The sequence below is a fragment of the Ranitomeya imitator genome, chromosome 3 (genome assembly GCF_032444005.1).
Source record: "Ranitomeya imitator isolate aRanImi1 chromosome 3, aRanImi1.pri, whole genome shotgun sequence".
Classification (NCBI taxonomy): Eukaryota; Metazoa; Chordata; class Amphibia; order Anura; family Dendrobatidae; genus Ranitomeya; species Ranitomeya imitator.
In genome coordinates this window covers 25,733,468-25,754,908 of record NC_091284.1, presented here as the reverse complement: position 1 = coordinate 25,754,908, position 21,441 = coordinate 25,733,468, and the positions used below count along the sequence as shown (strand labels likewise).

The 21,441-nt window shown below is 37.8% G+C and overlaps 1 protein-coding gene across 2 annotated transcripts in view; it reads right to left on the bottom strand.

Moving 5' to 3' along the window:
• Positions 1 to 21,441, bottom strand: part of CD247 (CD247 molecule) — a 126,286-nt gene that overhangs the window by 10,305 nt on the left and 94,540 nt on the right. For both annotated transcript variants that reach the window (XM_069760592.1, XM_069760591.1), the window contains exons 2-6: positions 16,509 to 16,612; positions 7,759 to 7,812; positions 7,385 to 7,459; positions 2,854 to 2,883; positions 115 to 168 (exon numbers count right to left, since the gene is read on the bottom strand). In XM_069760592.1, coding sequence (XP_069616693.1) covers positions 115 to 168; positions 2,854 to 2,883; positions 7,385 to 7,459; positions 7,759 to 7,812; positions 16,509 to 16,612 — 317 coding nt within the window. The remainder of the gene's footprint in view (positions 1 to 114; positions 169 to 2,853; positions 2,884 to 7,384; positions 7,460 to 7,758; positions 7,813 to 16,508; positions 16,613 to 21,441) is intronic.

Here is a 21,441-nt window from a genome sequence, read left to right as displayed (position 1 = left end):
CACAGTCCATCAAAAGCCAATTCACACAGCTGTATAGCGGTTGTATCAATGAGCCCTAATAGCGGGTAACAGCTGACTGATTCTTTACAATTAGTTTTTGGTAAGGACACCGACCTGCTTGACCCGGAGGTCGCTGTAGGGATCGTTCATCTTGTCTCTCTGCAGATCCTGAAATGTTCAAGGCAAAAATAGTGCAATTAGGAATCAAGAAACTTCCCGTCACACAATGCCCGTAATGAAGGACACACGGCAGAAGATATGGCGGTATAACTGCTATACAACATCCAGATCACTTCATATCTTGAGCTGTTATTTGGTCATTGTATGGTAGCGATTGAGCGCCGCGTGGCGGTATTCATTTTGCATTGTATATTGTGGCACTACTACGTCTAGTACTGCAGTATATGAGGGCGGCAGCAATGCAAAGCATTGTTATATAAGCAGCTGCAGTATATCGAAGTATTATTTAGTTACTGTGTGGTAGTATTTTATCACTGCATGACAGAATTTTCGTTATATTGTATATATTGGCATTACTAAGTGCTTTACGGTATATTATATTTGCAGTACATGGCGTTGGCAGCAATGAGTCCTATATAACAGAATTTGAGCATTGTATGGCGGTATTACTTATACATTGCATATTGTGACAGTGCTACGTATATTCCAGTATATGATGCCCGCAGCAATGTGTCCTGTATAACATAATTTGAGCACTGTATGGCGGTTATTAGTATACGTTGCATATTGAGACACTGCTAAGTACATTACGGTATATAATACTTGCAGTATATGGTGTCGGCAGCAATGTGTCCTGTATAATAGGATTTGAGCACTGTATGGCAGTATTTTTTATACAGTGTATATTTGTGGCATTACGAAGTACATTACGGTATATAATACTTGCAGTATATGGTGTCGGCAGCAATGTGTCCTGTGTAACAGGATTTGAGCACTGTATGGCAGTAATTTTTATACAGTGTATATTTGTGGAATTACTAAGTGCATTACGGTATATAATACTTGCAGTATATGGTGTCGGCAGCAATGTGTCCTGTATAACAGGATTTGAGCACTGTATGGCAGTATTTTTTATACAGTGTATATTTGTGGCATTACTAAGCACCTTACGGTATATAATACTTGCAGTATATGGTGTCGGCAGCAATGTGTCCTGTATAACAGGATTTGAGCACTGTATGGCAGTATTTTTTATACAATGTATGTTTGTGGCATTACTAAGTACATTACAGTATATAATACATGCAGTATATGGTGTCGGCAGCAATGTGTCCTGTGTAACAGGATTTGAGCACTGTATGGCAGTAATTTTTATACAGTGTATATTTGTGGCATTACTAAGTGCATTACGGTATATAATACTTGCAGTATATGGTGTCGGCAGCAATGTGTCCTGTATAACAGGATCTGAGCACTGTATGGCAGTATTTTTTATACAGTGTATATTTGTGGAATTACTAAGTGCATTACGGTATATAATACTTGCAGTATATGGTGTCGGCAGCAATGTGTCCTGTATAACAGGATCTGAGCACTGTATGGCAGTATTTTTTATACAGTGTATATTTGTGGCATTACTAAGTGCATTACGGTATATAATACTTGCAGTATATGGTGTCGGCAGCAATGTGTCCTGTATAACAGGATTTGAGCACTGTATGGCAGTATTTTTTATACAATGTATGTTTGTGGCATTACTAAGTACATTACGGTATATAATACTTGCAGTATATGGTGTCGGCAGCAATGTGTCCTGTGTAACAGGATTTGAGCACTGTATGGCAGTAATTTTTATACAGTGTATATTTGTGGCATTACGAAGTACATTACGGTGTATAATACTTGCAGTATATGGTGTTGGCAGCAATGTGTCCTGTATAACAGGATTTGAGCACTGTATGGCAGTATTTTTTATACAGTGTATATTTGTGGCATTACTAAGCACCTTACGGTATATAATACTTGCAGTATATGGTGTTGGCAGCAATGTGTCCTGTATAACAGGATTTGAGCACTGTATGGCAGTATTTTTTATACAGTGTATATTTGTGGAATTACTAAGTGCATTACGGTATATAATACTTGCAGTATATGGTGTCGGCAGCAATGTGTCCTGTATAACAGGATCTGAGCACTGTATGGCAGTATTTTTTATAACAGTGTATATTTGTGGCATTACGAAGTGCATTACGGTATATAATACTTGCAGTATATGGTGTCGGCAGCAATGTGTCCTGTATAACAGGATTTGAGCACTGTATGGCAGTATTTTTTATACAGCGTATATTTGTGGCATTACGAAGTGCATTACGGTATATAATACTTGCAGTATATGGTGTCGGCAGCAATGTGTCCTGTATAACAGGATCTGAGCACTGGTCTTGGTATTTTACATTGTGGCACTACTACAAATAGTACAGTATATTACACGTGCACTATATGGCGGTGTAAAGCATAGTCATTTAGGCATCTTAGGTATATGGGAGTGTTATTTCAGTTGATAGAGCTGTTATTTGGTTACCGTATGGTAGTGTTTAGTCACTGTGTAGCGGTATATTTACTTTGCACGTGCATTTTAGGATAGGATACTACACCATAGGAGGCAGCCACAGAAAGTACCGCACAGGGCATCACTCGACATAAGACCGACCCTAGCGACATTTGTCTTTGAGACTGACATAGGCATCTATATACCAAAAATGTGCATGTCCAAATTTTGGTAAAATTTTTACTGATCCCAAACCGTACAATCACTCCCTACTGTCTGCCCCCCACATGATCCACCTACCCTTCACTACCTGGACCTTTCATGTCGTCCCGCGAGATACTTACATTATAGACGGAATTATCTGGACTCTTCATCTGTTGCGGGAGAAAGCGGAGAATATTATCAATGATTGGTGATAAATAATAACATATTTTACTAATTTCTTTCATTATTAGGTGAATTTCAGGGTCAGACTACATAGGACTTGTTTGTAGTCTGTAACCATGGAGATGCATAGGACATCCTGGGAGCTGCGTACACAAAACGACATCATTTTTTTTTTTTTTACTAAATCAGGACAATTTTAAATGCATTGGGAGTGGGGAAAGTTCACATAACCCTTTGAGTGAATTTCCATTGTGCAGCGTTTAAGGGTAACATTTTATAATGATCGATCTTTTAACTTATTTTGGTTGGTATCGATTTTGCTGATACACGGCTATAAATCATTTCTGCAAGGCCACAGAAGGAAAGGGCAAAATCTGCACTGCCGGCAGCCACCACTAGAGGGAGCTTAAATTTCTACAGTCTGCGGTGCGCTCCTGAGCTCCCTCTAGTGGTGGCTGCAGGTAGGATCGATTTTAACATTATTTTTATGAGACATTGCAGGGAATTTGGAGCTCTGTATCATAAAAATGGAGCTTTGACCGGTGTAAAGATATATTAAACAATTAATGAGCAGAGAATGCTGGATCTAAAAACAGCGAGACTGTGAAATAATGCCGCAGTAGTGCTCCAGACAGTTTATTTGTATGTTATGTATGTCGCTACTGAGAAGGCATCACTTATTGACAGAAATGGCTGTAAATCTCCGGTCCCTGAGCACAAAGCCGCCCGTCGCTGAGACTCTGCACTTCAAAGCCGCAGAAAGCTTTTTGTTGTTTGTTTTCCAGGGTAGCCGCGGCCGTGTGATGTTTCTGAGCCCCGACGTCCCCCCGTACCTGAAGGCGCGGGCAGCAGACATCACAGGAGGATCGCCCGCCCGCCCGCGCCTTCCTACTGCGGGGACACAGAGGGAATGAGACGGCTGACGGCGATCTCTCCGGAGGCTTCAGAGGCGCTCGCCTGTCCTCTCCTTCACAATCTCTTCATCTGGATGCCGCAAATCCCGGCCAATTAGCGCCTCCGCCATCTGATGGACGAGGGCGCGACAACCGGGCAATATCCGCCGGATGATGACCGAGATCCTGACCATCTACTGCGGCCGAGAGCAGAAGCCGCACATGACGGCCATTACTATAGACAAGGGGTCCGTCATCGCAGGTCCGCGCTGGAAGACCACCAGAGGAGGAGATTTAAAGGGGAGCTCCACCCGAAGAAGAAAAGTGAAAATCCGGAGATACAGCAGCAGCAAAAGTCTGAATACATTTATTATATTCACCGAGAAGATAATGTTATGAGGCGGCAACCATGAGATTCACAGCGGAAGTCCGAAGATAGATGGACACACAGAACATGATGGATGGATAAATGGAGAGATAGATAGATAGAAAGATAGATAGATAGATAGATAGATAGATAGATAGATAGATAGATAGATAATAGATAGAGGATAGATAATAGATAGAGGATAGATAATAGATAGATAGAATGAGATAGATAGATAATAGATAGATAGATAATGGATGATAAATAAATAGAGAGATAGATGATAGATAGATAACAGATAGATAATAGATGAATAATTGATAGATAATAGATAGATAGATAATAGATGATAGATAGATAATAGATAGATAGATAGATAATAGATATATAGATAATAGATAGATAGATAATAGATAATAGATAGATAGATGATAGATAGATAATAGATAATAGATAGATAATAGATGATAGATAGATAATAGATAGATAGATAGATAATAGATATATAGATAATAGATAGATGATAGATAGATAGATAATAGATAGATAGATAATAGATATATAGATAATAGATAGATGATAGATAGATGATAGATAGATAGATAGATAATAGATAATAGATAGATAGATAATAGATAGATGATAGATAGATAGATAATAGTTAGATAGATAATAGATAATAGTACAAAACACTATCACCGGCGCTCTACACCTCAACCCACTATATAAATGGGGATAACCTGACACAATAACCCAGCTGCTGGTGGCCACAGAACATGTGCCACTTTCTGAAAGAACCAAAAAAATATTGTAAATAACGGCACCGCGCTCGGGTTATAAAAGAAATGTCATTACCCTAATACTCCTGGATATGCTGATGAACACATATGTCCTGCTGACCACAAGATATAGGCTGGTGTACTAAAGTCAGGGGCTGCACTGCTATGTGCTTACAATGAGCCCCTTCTAGGAAACAATACTAAGGGGCCAAATAGAAAAAAAGGAGGAAAGGAAGAGGTTCCTTACCATGAATGACAATACTGGGCACACTCCGCTGCTGATGGGCGTGTGAACGGATGAGGCACAGTCATGGACGCTGGCAATGATCAGAGGGTGGGCACGCAGGAGCGTGTGCGGTCGGGCGGCACGGATGCAGCACAATCCGTGCCAGCTGGCGATGACCGGAGGGTGGGCACACAAGAGCGTGTGCGGACGAGCGGTATACAGTGCCGCTACTGAGTGCAGAGCCAGGGAACGTCCCGGCCGGAGGCGTCCCTGGTTGCACTAGGAAATCAAGATGGCCGACGCTGACAAGCAGCGTGTGACGTCACAGGCCTACGGAGGCTCCCGAGGACCAAAAGGATTACCGACGCGTTTCAAAGGGTGAGCGCCCGTCTTCATCAGGGTTATGGCCCTGCAGGAGGACTCCTCAACTAAATACCTTTGCTCGTCCTATATCCCCACCCACCGAGAAACATTGCCCACCCCAGTGTCTAGAATGACCAGTGCCCTATAATATCTATTGACATCTCTTACTCATCTCCAAATCCACAGCGCTGAGTAGGCAAAGTCTAAACTGTAATTGGAACACATGACCCACACCTAAAAACTAAAGAATAAATAAATCAAAAATGGCAACCGTGAGCCGCCAAACAGGGAAAATGATTCAAAAATATATGAAATACCAGTGTAAAATTTACTTTATTAGGTGCAAAATTGCTGCTAAAATGTTTCTCGGTGGGTGGGGATATAGGACGAGCAAAGGTATTTAGTTGAGGAGTCCTCCTGCAGGGCCATAACCCTGATGAAGAAGGGCGCTCACCCTTTGAAACGCGTCGGTAATCCTTTTGGTCCTCGGGAGCCTCCGTAGGCCTGTGACGTCACACGCTGCTTGTCAGCGTCGGCCATCTTGGTTTCCTAGTGCAACCAGGGACGCCTCCGGCCGGGACGTTCCCTGGCTCTGCACTCAGTAGCGGCACTGTATACCGCTCGTCCGCACACGCTCTTGTGTGCCCACCCTCTGGTCATCGCCAGCTGGCACGGATTGTGCTGCATCCGTGCCGCCCGACCGCACACGCTCCTGCGTGCCCACCCTCTGATCATTGCCAGCGTCCATGACTGTGCCTCATCCGTTCACACGCCCATCAGCAGCGGAGTGTGCCCAGTATTGTCATTCATGGTAAGGAACCTCTTCCTTTCCTCCTTTTTTTCTATTTGGCCCCTTAGTATTGTTTCCTAGAAGGGGCTCATTGTAAGCACATAGCAGTGCAGCCCCTGACTTTAGTACATCAGCCTATATCTTGTGGTCAGCAGGACATATGTGTTCATCAGCATATCCAGGAGTATTAGGGTAATGACATTTCTTTTATAACCCGAGCGCGGTGCCGTTATTTACAAGATAATAGATAATAGATAGATAATAGATAGATAGATAATAGATAATAGATAGATAGATAATAGTTAGATAGATAATAGATAATAGATAGATAGATAGATAATAGATAGATAATAGATTAATAGATAGATAATAGATAGATAGATAGATAATAGATAGATAGATAGATAGATAGATAGATAGATAGATAGATAATAGATAGATAGATAATAGATAGATAGATAATAGATAATAGATAGATAGATAGATAATAGATAGATAGATAATAGATAGATAGATAATAGATAGATAATAGATGAATAATAGATGGATAATAGATAGATAGTAGTTAGATAGATAATAGATAGATAATAGATAGATAATAGATGAATAATAGATGGATAATAGATAGATAGATAGATAATAGATAGATGAATAATAGATGGATAATAGATAGATAGATAATAGATAGATAATAGATGAATAATAGATAGATGGATAATAGATAGATAATAGATAGATGATAGATAATAGATAGATAATATATAGATAGATAATAGATAATAAATAGATAATAGATAGATAATAGATGATAGATAGATAATAGATAGATAAATAATAGATAGATAAATAATAGATAGATAATAGATAGATAATAGATAGATAAATACAAAAAGAGTTAAGAGCAGCACAAAGAAAAAAACAAAAAAACAAATTTAGTGTGCAGAGCCCCCCAGTCATGTACCTAACCTTGTCATAAGAGTTCAAAATTAGAGGCAGCACGCCATTATTGATTAAAGGTGCTGAGTTTTAATAGCCCATTGATAATAGATAATAGACACACAGTTACTTACTCTGTTCATCCCTTTCTCTGTATCTCCCCCAGTATTTATTACATCGTATCCCGCTTGGTTTCGATATTGAAGTTCCTAGAAATAATGAGAAGATATTTTTTCTGTCACACATTTGACATTTCTCTGGATTTAGAGGGGTCCTGCTAAGCTGCAGTTATCCAGGGACCCCAACAACTAGACCACTGGGGCGTATATGACTGGAGCATGCAATCCCTCACTACCTAGGACCACCGGGGATTGTACATTATGATTTACCAATGGCGTTCACTCTTTCTGAACATAACGAATGAGCCTCAGTCACTGCAAACGGAAGATGTGCAAGAACGATTCCCAAAAATCTAATCACAATAACAGCGAGATTAGCGAATACTCACACTGTAGTCGCCTCCTGATTTCACATCAACGTTCACTGCGTCTCTCTTTATCAGCTGAACAAAACAAACAATTATTACAGATACAAGGAACACAATTAACACAAAAAATATACACAAAGTAATATTCCAACCAATATACAAAAATAGAAATCCTACTACAACGCCCCCTATGTACAGGAATAAAACTACTATAATACTACCCCTATAAGAATATACCTACTATAATACTGCCTCTATGTACAAGAATATAACTACTATAATACTGCCCCTATGTACAAGAATATAACTACTATAATAATGCTCCTATGTACAAGAATATAACTACTATAATACTGCCCCTATGTACAAGAATATAACTGCTATAATACTGTCCCTATGTACAAGAATATGACTACTATAATAATGCTCCTATGTACAAGAATATAACTACTATAATAATGCTCCTATGTACAAGAATATAACTACTATAATACTGCCCCTATGTACAAGAATATAACTACTATAATACTGCTCCTATGTACAAGAATATAACTACTATAATACTGCACCATGTACAAGAATATAACTACTATAATACTGCCCCTATGTACAAGAATATAACTACTATAATACTGCTCCTATGTACAAGAATATAACTACTATAATACTGCCCCCTATGTACAAGAATATAACTACTATAATACTGCCCCATGTACAGGAATATGACTGCTATAATACTGCCCCATGTACAGGAATATGACTGCTATAATACTGCCCCTATGTACAAGAGTATAACTACTATAATACTGCCCCTATGTACAAGAATATAACTACTATAATACTGCCCCTATGTACAAGAATATAACTACTATAATACTGCCCCTATGTACAAGAATATAACTACTATAATAATGCTCCTATGTACAAGAGTATAACTACTATAATACTGCTCCTATGTACAAGAATATAACTACTATAATACTGCCCTCTATGTACAAGAATATAACTACTATAATACTGCCCCTATGTACAAGAATATAACAACTATAATACTGCTCCTATGTACAAGAATATACAGTGGGGCAAAAAAGTATTTAGTCAGTCAGCAATAGTGCAAGTTCCACCACTTAAAAAGATGAGAGGCGTCTGTAATTTACATCATAGGTAGACCTCAACTATGGGAGACAAACTGAGGAAAAAAAAATCCAGAAAATCACATTGTCTGTTTTTTTAACATTTTTTTTGCATATAGTAACATAGTAACATAGTAACATAGTTAGTAAGGCCGAAAAAAGACATTTGTCCATCCAGTTCAGCCTATATTCCATCATAATAAATACCCAGATCTACGTCCTTCTACAGAACCTAATAATTGTATGATACAATATTGTTCTGCTCCAGGAAGACATCCAGGCCTCTCTTGAACCCCTCGACTGAGTTCGCCATCACCACCTCCTCAGGCAAGCAATTCCAGATTCTCACTGCCCTAACAGTAAAGAATCCTCTTCTATGTTGGTGGAAAAACCTTCTCTCCTCCAGACGCAAAGAATGCCCCCTTGTGCCCGTCACCTTCCTTGGTATAAACAGATCCTCAGCGAGATATTTGTATTGTCCCCTTATATACTTATACATGGTTATTAGATCGCCCCTCAGTCGTCTTTTTTCTAGACTAAATAATCCTAATTTCGCTAATCTATCTGGGTATTGTAGTTCTCCCATCCCCTTTATATTATGGTGGAAAATAAGTATTTGGTCAGAAACAAACAATCCAGATTTCTGGCTCTCACAGACCTGTAACTTCTTCTTTAAGAGTCTCCTCTTTCCTCCACTCATTACCTGTAGTAATGGCACCTGTTTAAACTTGTTATCAGTATAAAAAGACACCTGTGCACACCCTCAAACAGTCTGACTCCAAACTCCACTATGGTGAAGACCAAAGAGCTGTCAAAGGACACCAGAAACAAAATTGTAGCCCTGCACCAGGCTGGGAAGACTGAATCTGCAATAGCCAACCAGCTTGGAGTGAAGAAATCAACAGTGGGAGCAATAATTAGAAAATGGAAGACATACAAGACCACTGATAATCTCCCTCGATCTGGGGCTCCACACAAAATCCCACCCCGTGGGGTCAGAATGATCACAAGAACGGTGAGCAAAAATCCCAGAACCACGCGGGGGGACCTAGTGAATGAACTGCAGAGAGCTGGGACCAATGTAACAAGGCCTAAAATAAGTAACACACTACGCCACCATGGACTCAGATCCTGCAGTGCCAGACGTGTCCCACTGCTTAAGCCAGTACATGTCCGGGCCCGTCTGAAGTTTGCTAGAGAGCATTTGGATGATCCAGAGGAGTTTTGGGAGAATGTCCTATGGTCTGATGAAACCAAACTGGAACTGTTTGGTAGAAACACAACTTGTCGTGTTTGGAGGAAAAAGAATACTGAGTTGCATCCATCAAACACCATACCTACTGTAAAGCATGGTGGTGGAAACATCATGCTTTGGGGCTGTTTCTCTGCAAAGGGGCCAGGACGACTGATCCGGGTACATGAAAGAATGAATGGGGCCATGTATCGTGATATCTTGAGTGCAAACCTCCTTCCATCAGCAAGGGCATTGAAGATGAAACGTGGCTGGGTCTTTCAACATGACAATGATCCAAAGCACACCGCCAGGGCAACGAAGGAGTGGCTTTGTAAGAAGCATTTCAAGGTCCTGGAGTGGCCTAGCCAGTCTATAGATCTCAACTCTATAGAAAACCTTTGGAGGGAGTTGAAAGTCCGTGTTGCCAAGCGAAAAGCCAAAAACATCACTGCTCTAGAGGAGATCTGCATGGAGGAATGGGCCAACATACCAACAACAGTGTGTGGCAACCTTGTGAAGACTTACAGAAAACGTTTGACCTCTGTCATTGCCAACAAAGGATATATTACAAAGTATTGAGATGAAATTTTGTTTCTGACCAAATACTTATTTTCCACCATAATATGCAAATAAATTGTTAAAAAAACAGACAATGTGATTTTCTGGATTTTTTTTCTCAGTTTGTCTCCCATAGTTGAGGTCTACCTATGATGTAAATTACAGACGCCTCTCATCTTTTTAAGTGGTGGAACTTGCACTATTGCTGACTGACTAAATACTTTTTTGCCCCACTGTAACTACTATAATACTGCCCCTATGTACAAGAATATAACTACTATAATACTGCTCCTATGTACAAGAATATAACTACTATAATCCTGCTCCCTATATACAAGAATATAACTACTATAATCCTGCTCCCTATATACAAGAATATAACTACTATAATCCTGCTCCTATGTACAAGAGTATAACTAGTATAATACTGCCCCTATGTACAAGAATATAACTACTATAATACTGCCACTATGTACCAGAATATAACTACTATAATACTGTTGCTATGTACAAGAATATAACTACTATAATACTGCTGCTATGTACAAGAATATAACTACTATAATACTGCCACTATGTACCAGAATATAACTACTATAATACTGCTGCTATGTACAAGAATATAACTACTATAATACTGCTGCTATGTACAAGAATATAACTACTATAATACTGCCACTATGTACCAGAATATAACTACTATAATACTGCTCCTATGTACAAGAATATAACTACTATAATACTGCTCCTATGTGCAAGAATATAACTACTATAATACTGCCCCTATGTACAAGAATATAACTACTATAATACTGCTCCTATGTACAAAAATAAAACTACTATAATACTGCCCCCTATGTACAAGAATATAACTACTATAATACTGCTCCTATGTACAAGAATATAACTACTATAATACTGCCCCATGTACAAGAATATAACAAAATAGAAGAGAAAATCCAGCTTCCAAAAATATCCAATTTATTAAAGTTAAAATCCAAGGTCCAAAAACATGGTTCACAGGAGAGGAGATAGCAGCATGCTACGCGTTTCGAACACTAGGTTCTTTTTCAAAGCTTTGAAAAAGAACCTAGTGTTCGAAACGCGTAGAATGCTGCTATCTCCTCTCCTGTGAACCATGTTTTTGGACCTTGGATTTTAACTTTAATAAATTGGATATTTTTGGAAGCTGGATTTTCTCTTCTATTTTGTTCTATTGTTTCACGTGAAGACTGCACGGCATCCGGGCTTCCCCCACAACAAATGCCTAGTAGGTGAGCTGGTTTCTCTCCATTTTTTTTTTTACAAGAATATAACTACTATAATACTGTCCCTATGTACAAGAATATAACTACTATAATACTGCTCCTATGTACAAGAATATAACTACTATAATACTGCCTCATGTACAAGAATATAACTACTATAATACTGTTCCTATGAACAAGCTGGCTGATTAATGCTTGTCTCCAAGCCTATCCCAATAGTAGCCATCTTTTGGCATTTGTTTCATGTTTTTTCACATCAGTACAGTCTGGTATTATAAATACACTGGGCATCCAGGAGATGTCTGGCTGATGTAAGTGTGCACCAGCTGAAGCCACATGGTGGAGAATTATAAAGGAGATGTGTACCAGCTTTGGGCCAGTTTCTGCAGCTCCTGCCACAGCAGTACAGTCTAGAACTATGAAAACAGTAGGTAGCCAGGACATGTGTGGCTGACATGGCCGTGCAGTGGTAGTAACAGCGTGAAAATCCACACGGTCCTGAATTAGGATGTAGCAGGCAAGGAGGTGTGCGAAAGCTTACGGCAGATAATGGCAGCCCTGGCACTGGCAGTATTACAGTATAGATTACATGATGAACCAAGTTTAGCTTGGACCATCGGCACTGGCACCAGCAGAATGGTGCATAAGACAGTCAACATACAGGCAGGAGGGTGGCGAGGCCGATTTCATCATTGGCATCAGTGAATGAAAGTTGGCACTGATCCTTGCCTGATTCATTTTGTCAAATTACATTTTGCCTTCATAGTGAGGGTCTGAGAGTGACTATCCAATAGTTATCTCTTTGCTTGATGTTAACAATATGCTGGGTAATTTTCATCACTCCGCTGTGATATTTGGTCGTTATCGTGGTCTTCATCATCATTTTCACTTTGACCATCAGCCTGCCTGTTCCAATTCTAAATCCCCCTCTATATCCACCTGCCGCCGCACCTCCTCTAAATCCTGCAGCATGTAACATAAACCTTGAGGATCCCCAACAGTGAGTGCACTGTGATAAACAGGTGTAAGTTGCTGTTCTTCCTCGAACCCTTATTTCATTCAGGTGAGTGTTTTTTTTTCCAGGATAAATATTACCGGTGCCACATTTTTTGTTTCCACACATGTTCCTACGGACAGATTTTGTCTTCTCTTCGAAGGGTTTCAATAGGCAACTCACATCCTTCATCAGCTGCCAACGTAGGATCTCAAGTTAAACAATGCCACGGTTTGACTTCTGAGTGATGAAGTCCGACACCACTTTATCCTGCTTGTACAGATGATGAAACATGTACAGGATTGAACTGCAGAAGGATGCGACGTCACAAACCAGCAGACTATTCTCTCTTTGCAATTCTAGGAGGGCGATCTTTGCCCCATAAGATGGAAATTATCTGACACTTTCCTGTCCTCAGACACCACCTTCCTGAAGTGGGAATATTTGTGATGGAAATGTTACACAATTAAATTCCGGATTTGGGCCATTCAGGGTACGTGAGTTACTTTGCCCAACCGTAAGGCAGCCAGAAGGTTGCGTGCATAGTTGCTCATGATAATTCCTGGTTGCAGTTTTTCAGAAAATGACAAGTAGTAGTAGATGACAATCATGATGGTGGTGATGAAGTCATCCAGATACAGCCTACAAAAAAGGCTGCAACAGACCACAGTATACTTGTGTGGTGCAAAAAGTAAAATGTGTGTAGCTGTGTTACTTTTTTATATAGATATTTTCTGTTTAAGATTCTCCACCTTCCCTTAATAAAAATTGCTTAGCCTTAAAAAAAAAAGAAAAAAAAAGGTCTCTACATAGGTACAGTGGGGGAAATAAGTATTTGATCCCTTGCTAATTGTGTAAGTTTGCCCACTGACAAAGATATGAACAGTCTATAATTTTAAGGGTCGGTTAATTTTGACATAGAGAGATAGAACATCAAAAATAAAATCCAGAAAATCACATTGTATAAATTATATTAAGTAATTTGCATTGTTCAGTGAGAAATAAGTATTTAATCCTTCTGGCAAACAAGAGTTAATACTTGGTGATAAAACCCTTGTTGGCAATCACAGCAGTCAGACGTTTTTTGTAGTTGATGATGAGATTTGCGCACATGTCAGGAGGAATTTTGCTCCACTCCTCTTTGCAAATCATCTCTAAATCATTAAGATTTTGAGGCTGTCGCTTGGCAACTCGGAGCTTCAACTCCCTCCATAAGTTTTCTATGGGATTAAGGTCTGGTGTCATGGGGTCCTTCTCCGGTATCACACAATCAGCAGAGCATGAGAAGAGTGAACAATCCTAAGACCTTTATTTAGGCAAAAATATGAAAGGTCCATATACGTTCCACCACACAAAGGATAAAATAGTCCAGAACAGGAATGCAGTTCAGTAAGAGGATAAAAGTCCAACAATCCAGCAGACAGAGGATAACATAGTCCATACACTCTTCTTTCTCTCAGAGATGCTGTGAACACATCATCATTCCACACAGGACTGATCTGTGTCTCACCTCCCTGATATTTACAAGTCTCCCTCCTCATTCACAGGTCAGGAGGGGGAAGGTCTCAGGGGCTCATTGTTTCAACAAGCTAGGTCAACATGTCATTAGCATATTAGCAAACAATGCAGTACTGTGGGGGCTGATATCAGATGGCAGCAACAGCCATTCATCAATTAGCAAATAACTCCTTCTACAAGAGAACACCATGAAAATAAGTAAAATAGAAATATACACAAAAATTATACCCACATAGCATATCCCACCATCACAACCGGAGACTGGCCAGGCCACTCCATGACCTTAATGTGCTACTTATTGAGCCACTCCTTTGTTGCCTTGGCTGTATGTTTTGGGTCATTGTCTTGCTGGAAGACCCAGCCACGACCCATTTTTAATCACCTGGCGGAATGAAGGAGGCTGTCACTCAGGATTTTACTGTATATGGCTCCATCCATTCTCCCATTGATGTGGTGAAGTAGTCCTGTGTCCTTAACAGAGAAACTACCCCAAAACATAATGTTTCCACCTCCATGCTTGACAGTGGGGATGGTGTTCTTTAGGTCATAGGCAGGATTTCTCTTTCTCCAAACACGGCGAGTTGAGTTAATGCCAAAGAGCTCAATTTTTGTCTCATCTGACCACAGCACCTTCTCCCAATCACTCACAGAATCATCCAGGTGTTCATTGGGAAACTTCAGACGGGCCTGCACATGTGCCTTCTTGAGCAGGGAGACCTTGCGGGCACTGCAGGATTTTAAAGCTTTACGGCGTAATGTGTTACCAATGGTTTTCTTGGATTCTGTGGTCCCAGCTGCCTTGAGATCATTAACAAGTTCACCCGTGTAGCTTTAGGCTGATCTCTCACCTCCTTCATGATCAAGGATACCCCACGAGGTGAGATTTTGCATGGTGCCCCAGATCGATGTCGATTGACAGTCATTTTGTATTTCTTCCATTTTCTTACTATTGCATCAACAGTTGTCTCCTTCTCACCCAGCGTCTTACTTATGGTTTTGTAGCCCATTTCAGCTTTGTGCGGGTCTATGATCTTGTCCCTGACGTCCTTTTAAAGCTCTTTGGTCTTGCCCATGTTGTAGAGGTTACAGTCTGACTGATTAATTGAGTCTGTGGACAGGAGTATTTTATTAAGGTGACTATGTAAGACAGCTCTCTTTAATGCAGGTAACGAGTTGATTAGGAGCATCTAACTGGTCTGTAGGAGCCAGAACTCTTAATGTTGGTAGGGGATCAAATACTTATTTCTCACTGTAAATAAATTTATATAATTTATACAATGTGATTTTCTGGATTTTATTTTTGATATTCTATCTCTCAATGTTAAAATTAACCTGCTCTTAAAATTATAGAATGTTCATGTCAGTGGGCAAACTTACAAATTCAGCAAGGGATCAAATATTTATTTCCCCCACTGTATATGCACAGAAAGTAATTTTCAGCAACGAGTATTATTGTTGTAGCATCTACAATTGTTAAATGCAACTAGCAAAACAGTTGCTAAACCTTACTTCTTATTTTTTTTTATTTATTTTCTAATTCTGAACTATCCCCCATTTCAACAAAATGCAGTGCAAGTTATGTGACCCTAAAATTCTACGCTGCGAAATAGCTACGAGTAGGTTCACGGGCAGAAATAAAAACATGACAACAACATGCAGTACGGCCTTGGGGATTTTGTTGTATGGTTGATAAACTGGACAATAAAACAGGTACTGAAAAACTAAACTGTGACACTTCGATTAAATTATTTTTCTATTAACGAAACAAAGAAAACCACGACCTCATGCCTTTACATAATAGGATGGGACAAGAAAAGCTAAGAAAATTCACGGCCCTAAAGCCATCATCGGCGACAGGCTGCTGTATTCAGGTGGCGCGGGTATAGTAGTGGACAACAACCAAGTGTGCAAAAATTACTTCTTTATAATGTGCACAGCTCTTAGGGATCACGGTGTGTTTAAATTTTCTGTTCATGGGGACGCGTGAAACCCGCCAACTGATGAAGTCGCAGGCAAATAATTCATCATGTAGGACACTAAGTATGCAAATAAACAATAACCCTTACCTTCTCTCTGAAGAACAGTGCAGTGACAATGATTGCATAGAAAAACAATACTCCGTCCAAAAGGTAACAGTATTTGGGATCCGTCAGACCAAAAAATTGTGCATCTGTAGAAAAAATAAAATAGAAGGCTTGTGAAGAAATAGGTCAGGATTTAATTGTCAACTACAATATTACAGAGCTCAACGTTATGCACAAGAAAATATCAGTACAAACATATAACTACTATAATACTGCACCTCTATACAAGAATATAACTACTATAATACTGCACCTATGTACAAGAATATAACTGCTATAATACTGCTCCTATATACAAGAATATAACTGCTATAATACTGCTCCTATGTACAAGAATATAACTACTATAATACTGCACCTCTATACAAGAATATAACTACTATAATACTGCACCTATGTACAAGAATATAACTGCTATAATACTGCTCCTATGTACAAGAATATAACTACTATAATACTGCCCCCAATGTACAAGAATATAACTACTATAATACTGCCCCCTATGTACAAGAATATAACTACTATAATACTGTCCCTATGTACAAGAATATAACTACTATAATACTGCACCTCTATACAAGAATATAACTACTATAAGACTGCACCTATGTACAAGAATATAACTGCTATAATACTGCTCCTATGTACAAGAATATAACTACTATAATACTGCTCCTACGTACAAGAATATAACTACTATAATACTGCCTCCTATGTACAAGAATATAACTACTATAATACTGCCCCTATGTACAAGAGTATAACTACTATAATACTGCCCCTATGTACAAGAATATAACTACTATAATACTGCTCCTATGTACAGGAATATAACTACTATAATACTGCTCCCTATGTACAAGAATATAACTACTATAATACTGCTCCTATGTACAAGAATATAACTACTATAATACTGCCCCTATGTACAAGAATATAACTACTATAATACTGCTCCTATGTACAAGAATATAACTACTATAATACTGCTCCTATGTACAAGAATATAACTACTATAATACTGCTCCTATGTACAAGAATATCACTACTATAATACTGTCCCCATGTACAAGAATATAACTACTATAATACTGCTCCTATGTACAAGAATATAGCTACTATAATACTGCTCCTATATACATGAATATAACTACTATAATACTGCTCCTATGTACAAGAATATAAGTACTATAATACTGCTCCTATGTACAAGAATATAACTACTATAATACTGCTCCTATGTACAAGAATATAACTACTATAATACTGCTCCTATGTACAAGAATATAACTACTATAATACTGCCCCCTATGTACAAGAATAGAACTACTATAATACTGCTCCTATGTACAAGAATATAACTACTATAATACTGCTCCTATGTACAAGAATATAACTACTATAATACTGCTCATATGTACAAGAATATAACTACTATAATACTGCTCCTATGTACAAGAATAGAACTACTATAATACTGCCCCTATGTACAAGAATATAACTGCTATAATACTGCTCCTATGTACAAGAATAGAACTACTATAATACTGCTCTTATGTACAAGAATATAACTGCTATAATACTGCTCCTATGTACAAGAATATAACTACTATAATACTGCTCCTATGTACAAGAATATAACTACTATAATACTGCTCCTATGTACAAGAATATAACTGCTATAATACTGCTCCTATGTACAAGAATATAACTGCTATAATACTGCTCCTATGTACAAGAATATAACTACTATAATACTGCCCCTATGTACAAGAATATAACTACTATAATACTGCTCCTATGTACAAGAATATAACTGCTATAATACTGCTCCTATGTACAAGAATAGAACTACTATAATACTGCTCCTATGTACAAGAATATAACTACTATAATACTGCTCCTATGTACAAGAATAGAACTACTATAATACTGCCCCTATGTACAAGAATATAACTGCTATAATACTGCTCCTATGTACAAGAATAGAACTACTATAATACTGCTCCTATGTACAAGAATATAACTACTATAATACTGTTCCTATGTACAAGAATATAACTACTATAATACTGCCCCTATGTACAAGAATATAACTACTATAATACTGCTCCTATGTACAAGAATATAACTACTATAATACTGCTCCTATGTACAAGAATATAACTACTATAATACTGCTCCTATGTACAAGAATATAACTGCTATAATACTGCTCCTATGTACAAGAATATAACTACTATAATACTGCTCCTATGTACAAGAATATAACTACTATAATACTGCCCCTATGTACAAGAATATAACTACTATAATACTGCTCCTATGTACAAGAATATAACTGCTATAATACTGCTCCTATGTACAAGAATAGAACTACTATAATACTGCTCCTATGTACAAGAATATAACTACTATAATACTGTTCCTATGTACAAGAATATAACTACTATAATACTGTTCCTATGTACAAGAATATAACTACTATAATACTGCTCCTATGTACAAGAATATAACTACTATAATACTGCTCCTATGTACAAGAATAGAACTACTATAATACTGCCCCTATGTACAAGAATATAACTGCTATAATACTGCTCCTATGTACAAGAATAGAACTACTATAATACTGCTCCTATGTACAAGAATATAACTACTATAATACTGCTCCTATGTACAAGAATATAACTACTATAATACTGCTCCTATGTACAAGAATATAACTACTATAATACTACCACTATGTACAAGAATATAACTACTATAATACTGCTCCTATGTACAAGAATATAACTACTATAATACTGCTCCTATGTACAAGAATATAACTACTATAATACTGCTCCTATGTACAAGAATATAAGTACTATAATACTGCCCCTATGTACAAGAATATAACTGCTATAATACTGCTCCTATGTACAAGAATAGAACTACTATAATACTGCTCCTATGTACAAGAATATAACTACTATAATACTGTTCCTATGTACAAGAATATAACTACTATAATACTGCCCCTATGTACAAGAATATAACTACTATAATACTGCTCCTATGTACAAGAATATAACTACTATAATACTGCTCCTATGTACAAGAATATAACTACTATAATACTGCTCCTATGTACAAGAATATAACTGCTATAATACTGCTCCTATGTACAAGAATATAACTACTATAATACTGCTCCTATGTACAAGAATATAACTACTATAATACTGCCCCTATGTACAAGAATATAACTACTATAATACTGCTCCTATGTACAAGAATATAACTGCTATAATACTGCTCCTATGTACAAGAATAGAACTACTATAATACTGCTCCTATGTACAAGAATATAACTACTATAATACTGTTCCTATGTACAAGAATATAACTACTATAATACTGTTCCTATGTACAAGAATATAACTACTATAATACTGCTCCTATGTACAAGAATATAACTACTATAATACTGCTCCTATGTACAAGAATAGAACTACTATAATACTGCCCCTATGTACAAGAATATAACTGCTATAATACTGCTCCTATGTACAAGAATAGAACTACTATAATACTGCTCCTATGTACAAGAATATAACTACTATAATACTGCTCCTATGTACAAGAATATAACTACTATAATACTGCTCCTATGTACAAGAATATAACTACTATAATACTACCACTATGTACAAGAATATAACTACTATAATACTGCTCCTATGTACAAGAATATAACTACTATAATACTGCTCCTATGTACAAGAATATAACTACTATAATACTGCTCCTATGTACAAGAATATAAGTACTATAATACTGCTCCTATGTACAATTACGCTGTAGATAATAGGGCTGAGATACTGCCTGGTATCCCGCATTCAGCAGTGACTTGTGTGTGTTACAGTGGGTATTGTGGTTTCTGTAGGATAGACTTTCTTTTGTCAGTTTGCAAAATTCTCAGAATTGAGATGTAACCCTGAAGCCTGGACTGCGCACACCGCGCGGTTTTTCTACTTTCTGGCCTCTCTCTCTGTCCTGGGTTCTCGCTCCTTGTAGTTATCTGCTTTGGTTTTGCAGTTATGTGATGAGTTCCTCTAGATTCTCTCAAGATCAGATTGTCATCTTTTATTATATTTCTCTATATTATAATCTTTATTTTTTTTTTTTAAACCACAGACTTGGGATTCCTACTGATTACAGATCAAGAAATCACTTTCTACAGAAACACTAGACTCAAGCGTCCTCGCTCCAGCCTCAGTTCTGTTCGTATTTGTCATTTCTGCTTAAAAAAACTCATAATAAAAAAAATGATGTTTTTTGGAGATTTTGTAAGAAAAAAAAAACAAAACAAAATTAAAAACAAGAGCAAACTTTTTATGTATTACTATGAAGGAGGAGTTTACAGGCATTTGAGTTTTTTTTCTTTATATCTGTTTTTTTTCACACATTTATGTATTTTTTTTTAATAAAAATAATTCTTAATAAATTAACAAAAATGTAAAAAAAATTCCCCCCAAAATAGATTTGTTTTAAAAAAAAATCAAACTTGGAGAAAATTAACATTTTTACAAAGTTGTATTCATAACTGCATATATTACTGCGTATATTTAGATTTTGCCCATATATGTGTATATATATTAGGTATTTTGGCCGCTCCTCAAGAGCAAACTGCTCCAGTTCTCTCGTGTTTGAAGGTCGCCTTTTCCAGACGCCATGTCTCCGCTCTTTCCAAAGATGTTCAACAGGATTTAGGTCAGGGTTCATAGAAGGCCACTTCAGAATAGTCCAATATTTTTCACTTACCCGTTCTTGGGTGTTTTAAGCTGCGTGTTTTGGGTCATTATCCTGTTGTAAGACCCATGACCTGCGACTGAGACCAAGCTTTCTGACACTGGGCAGCACATTTCTC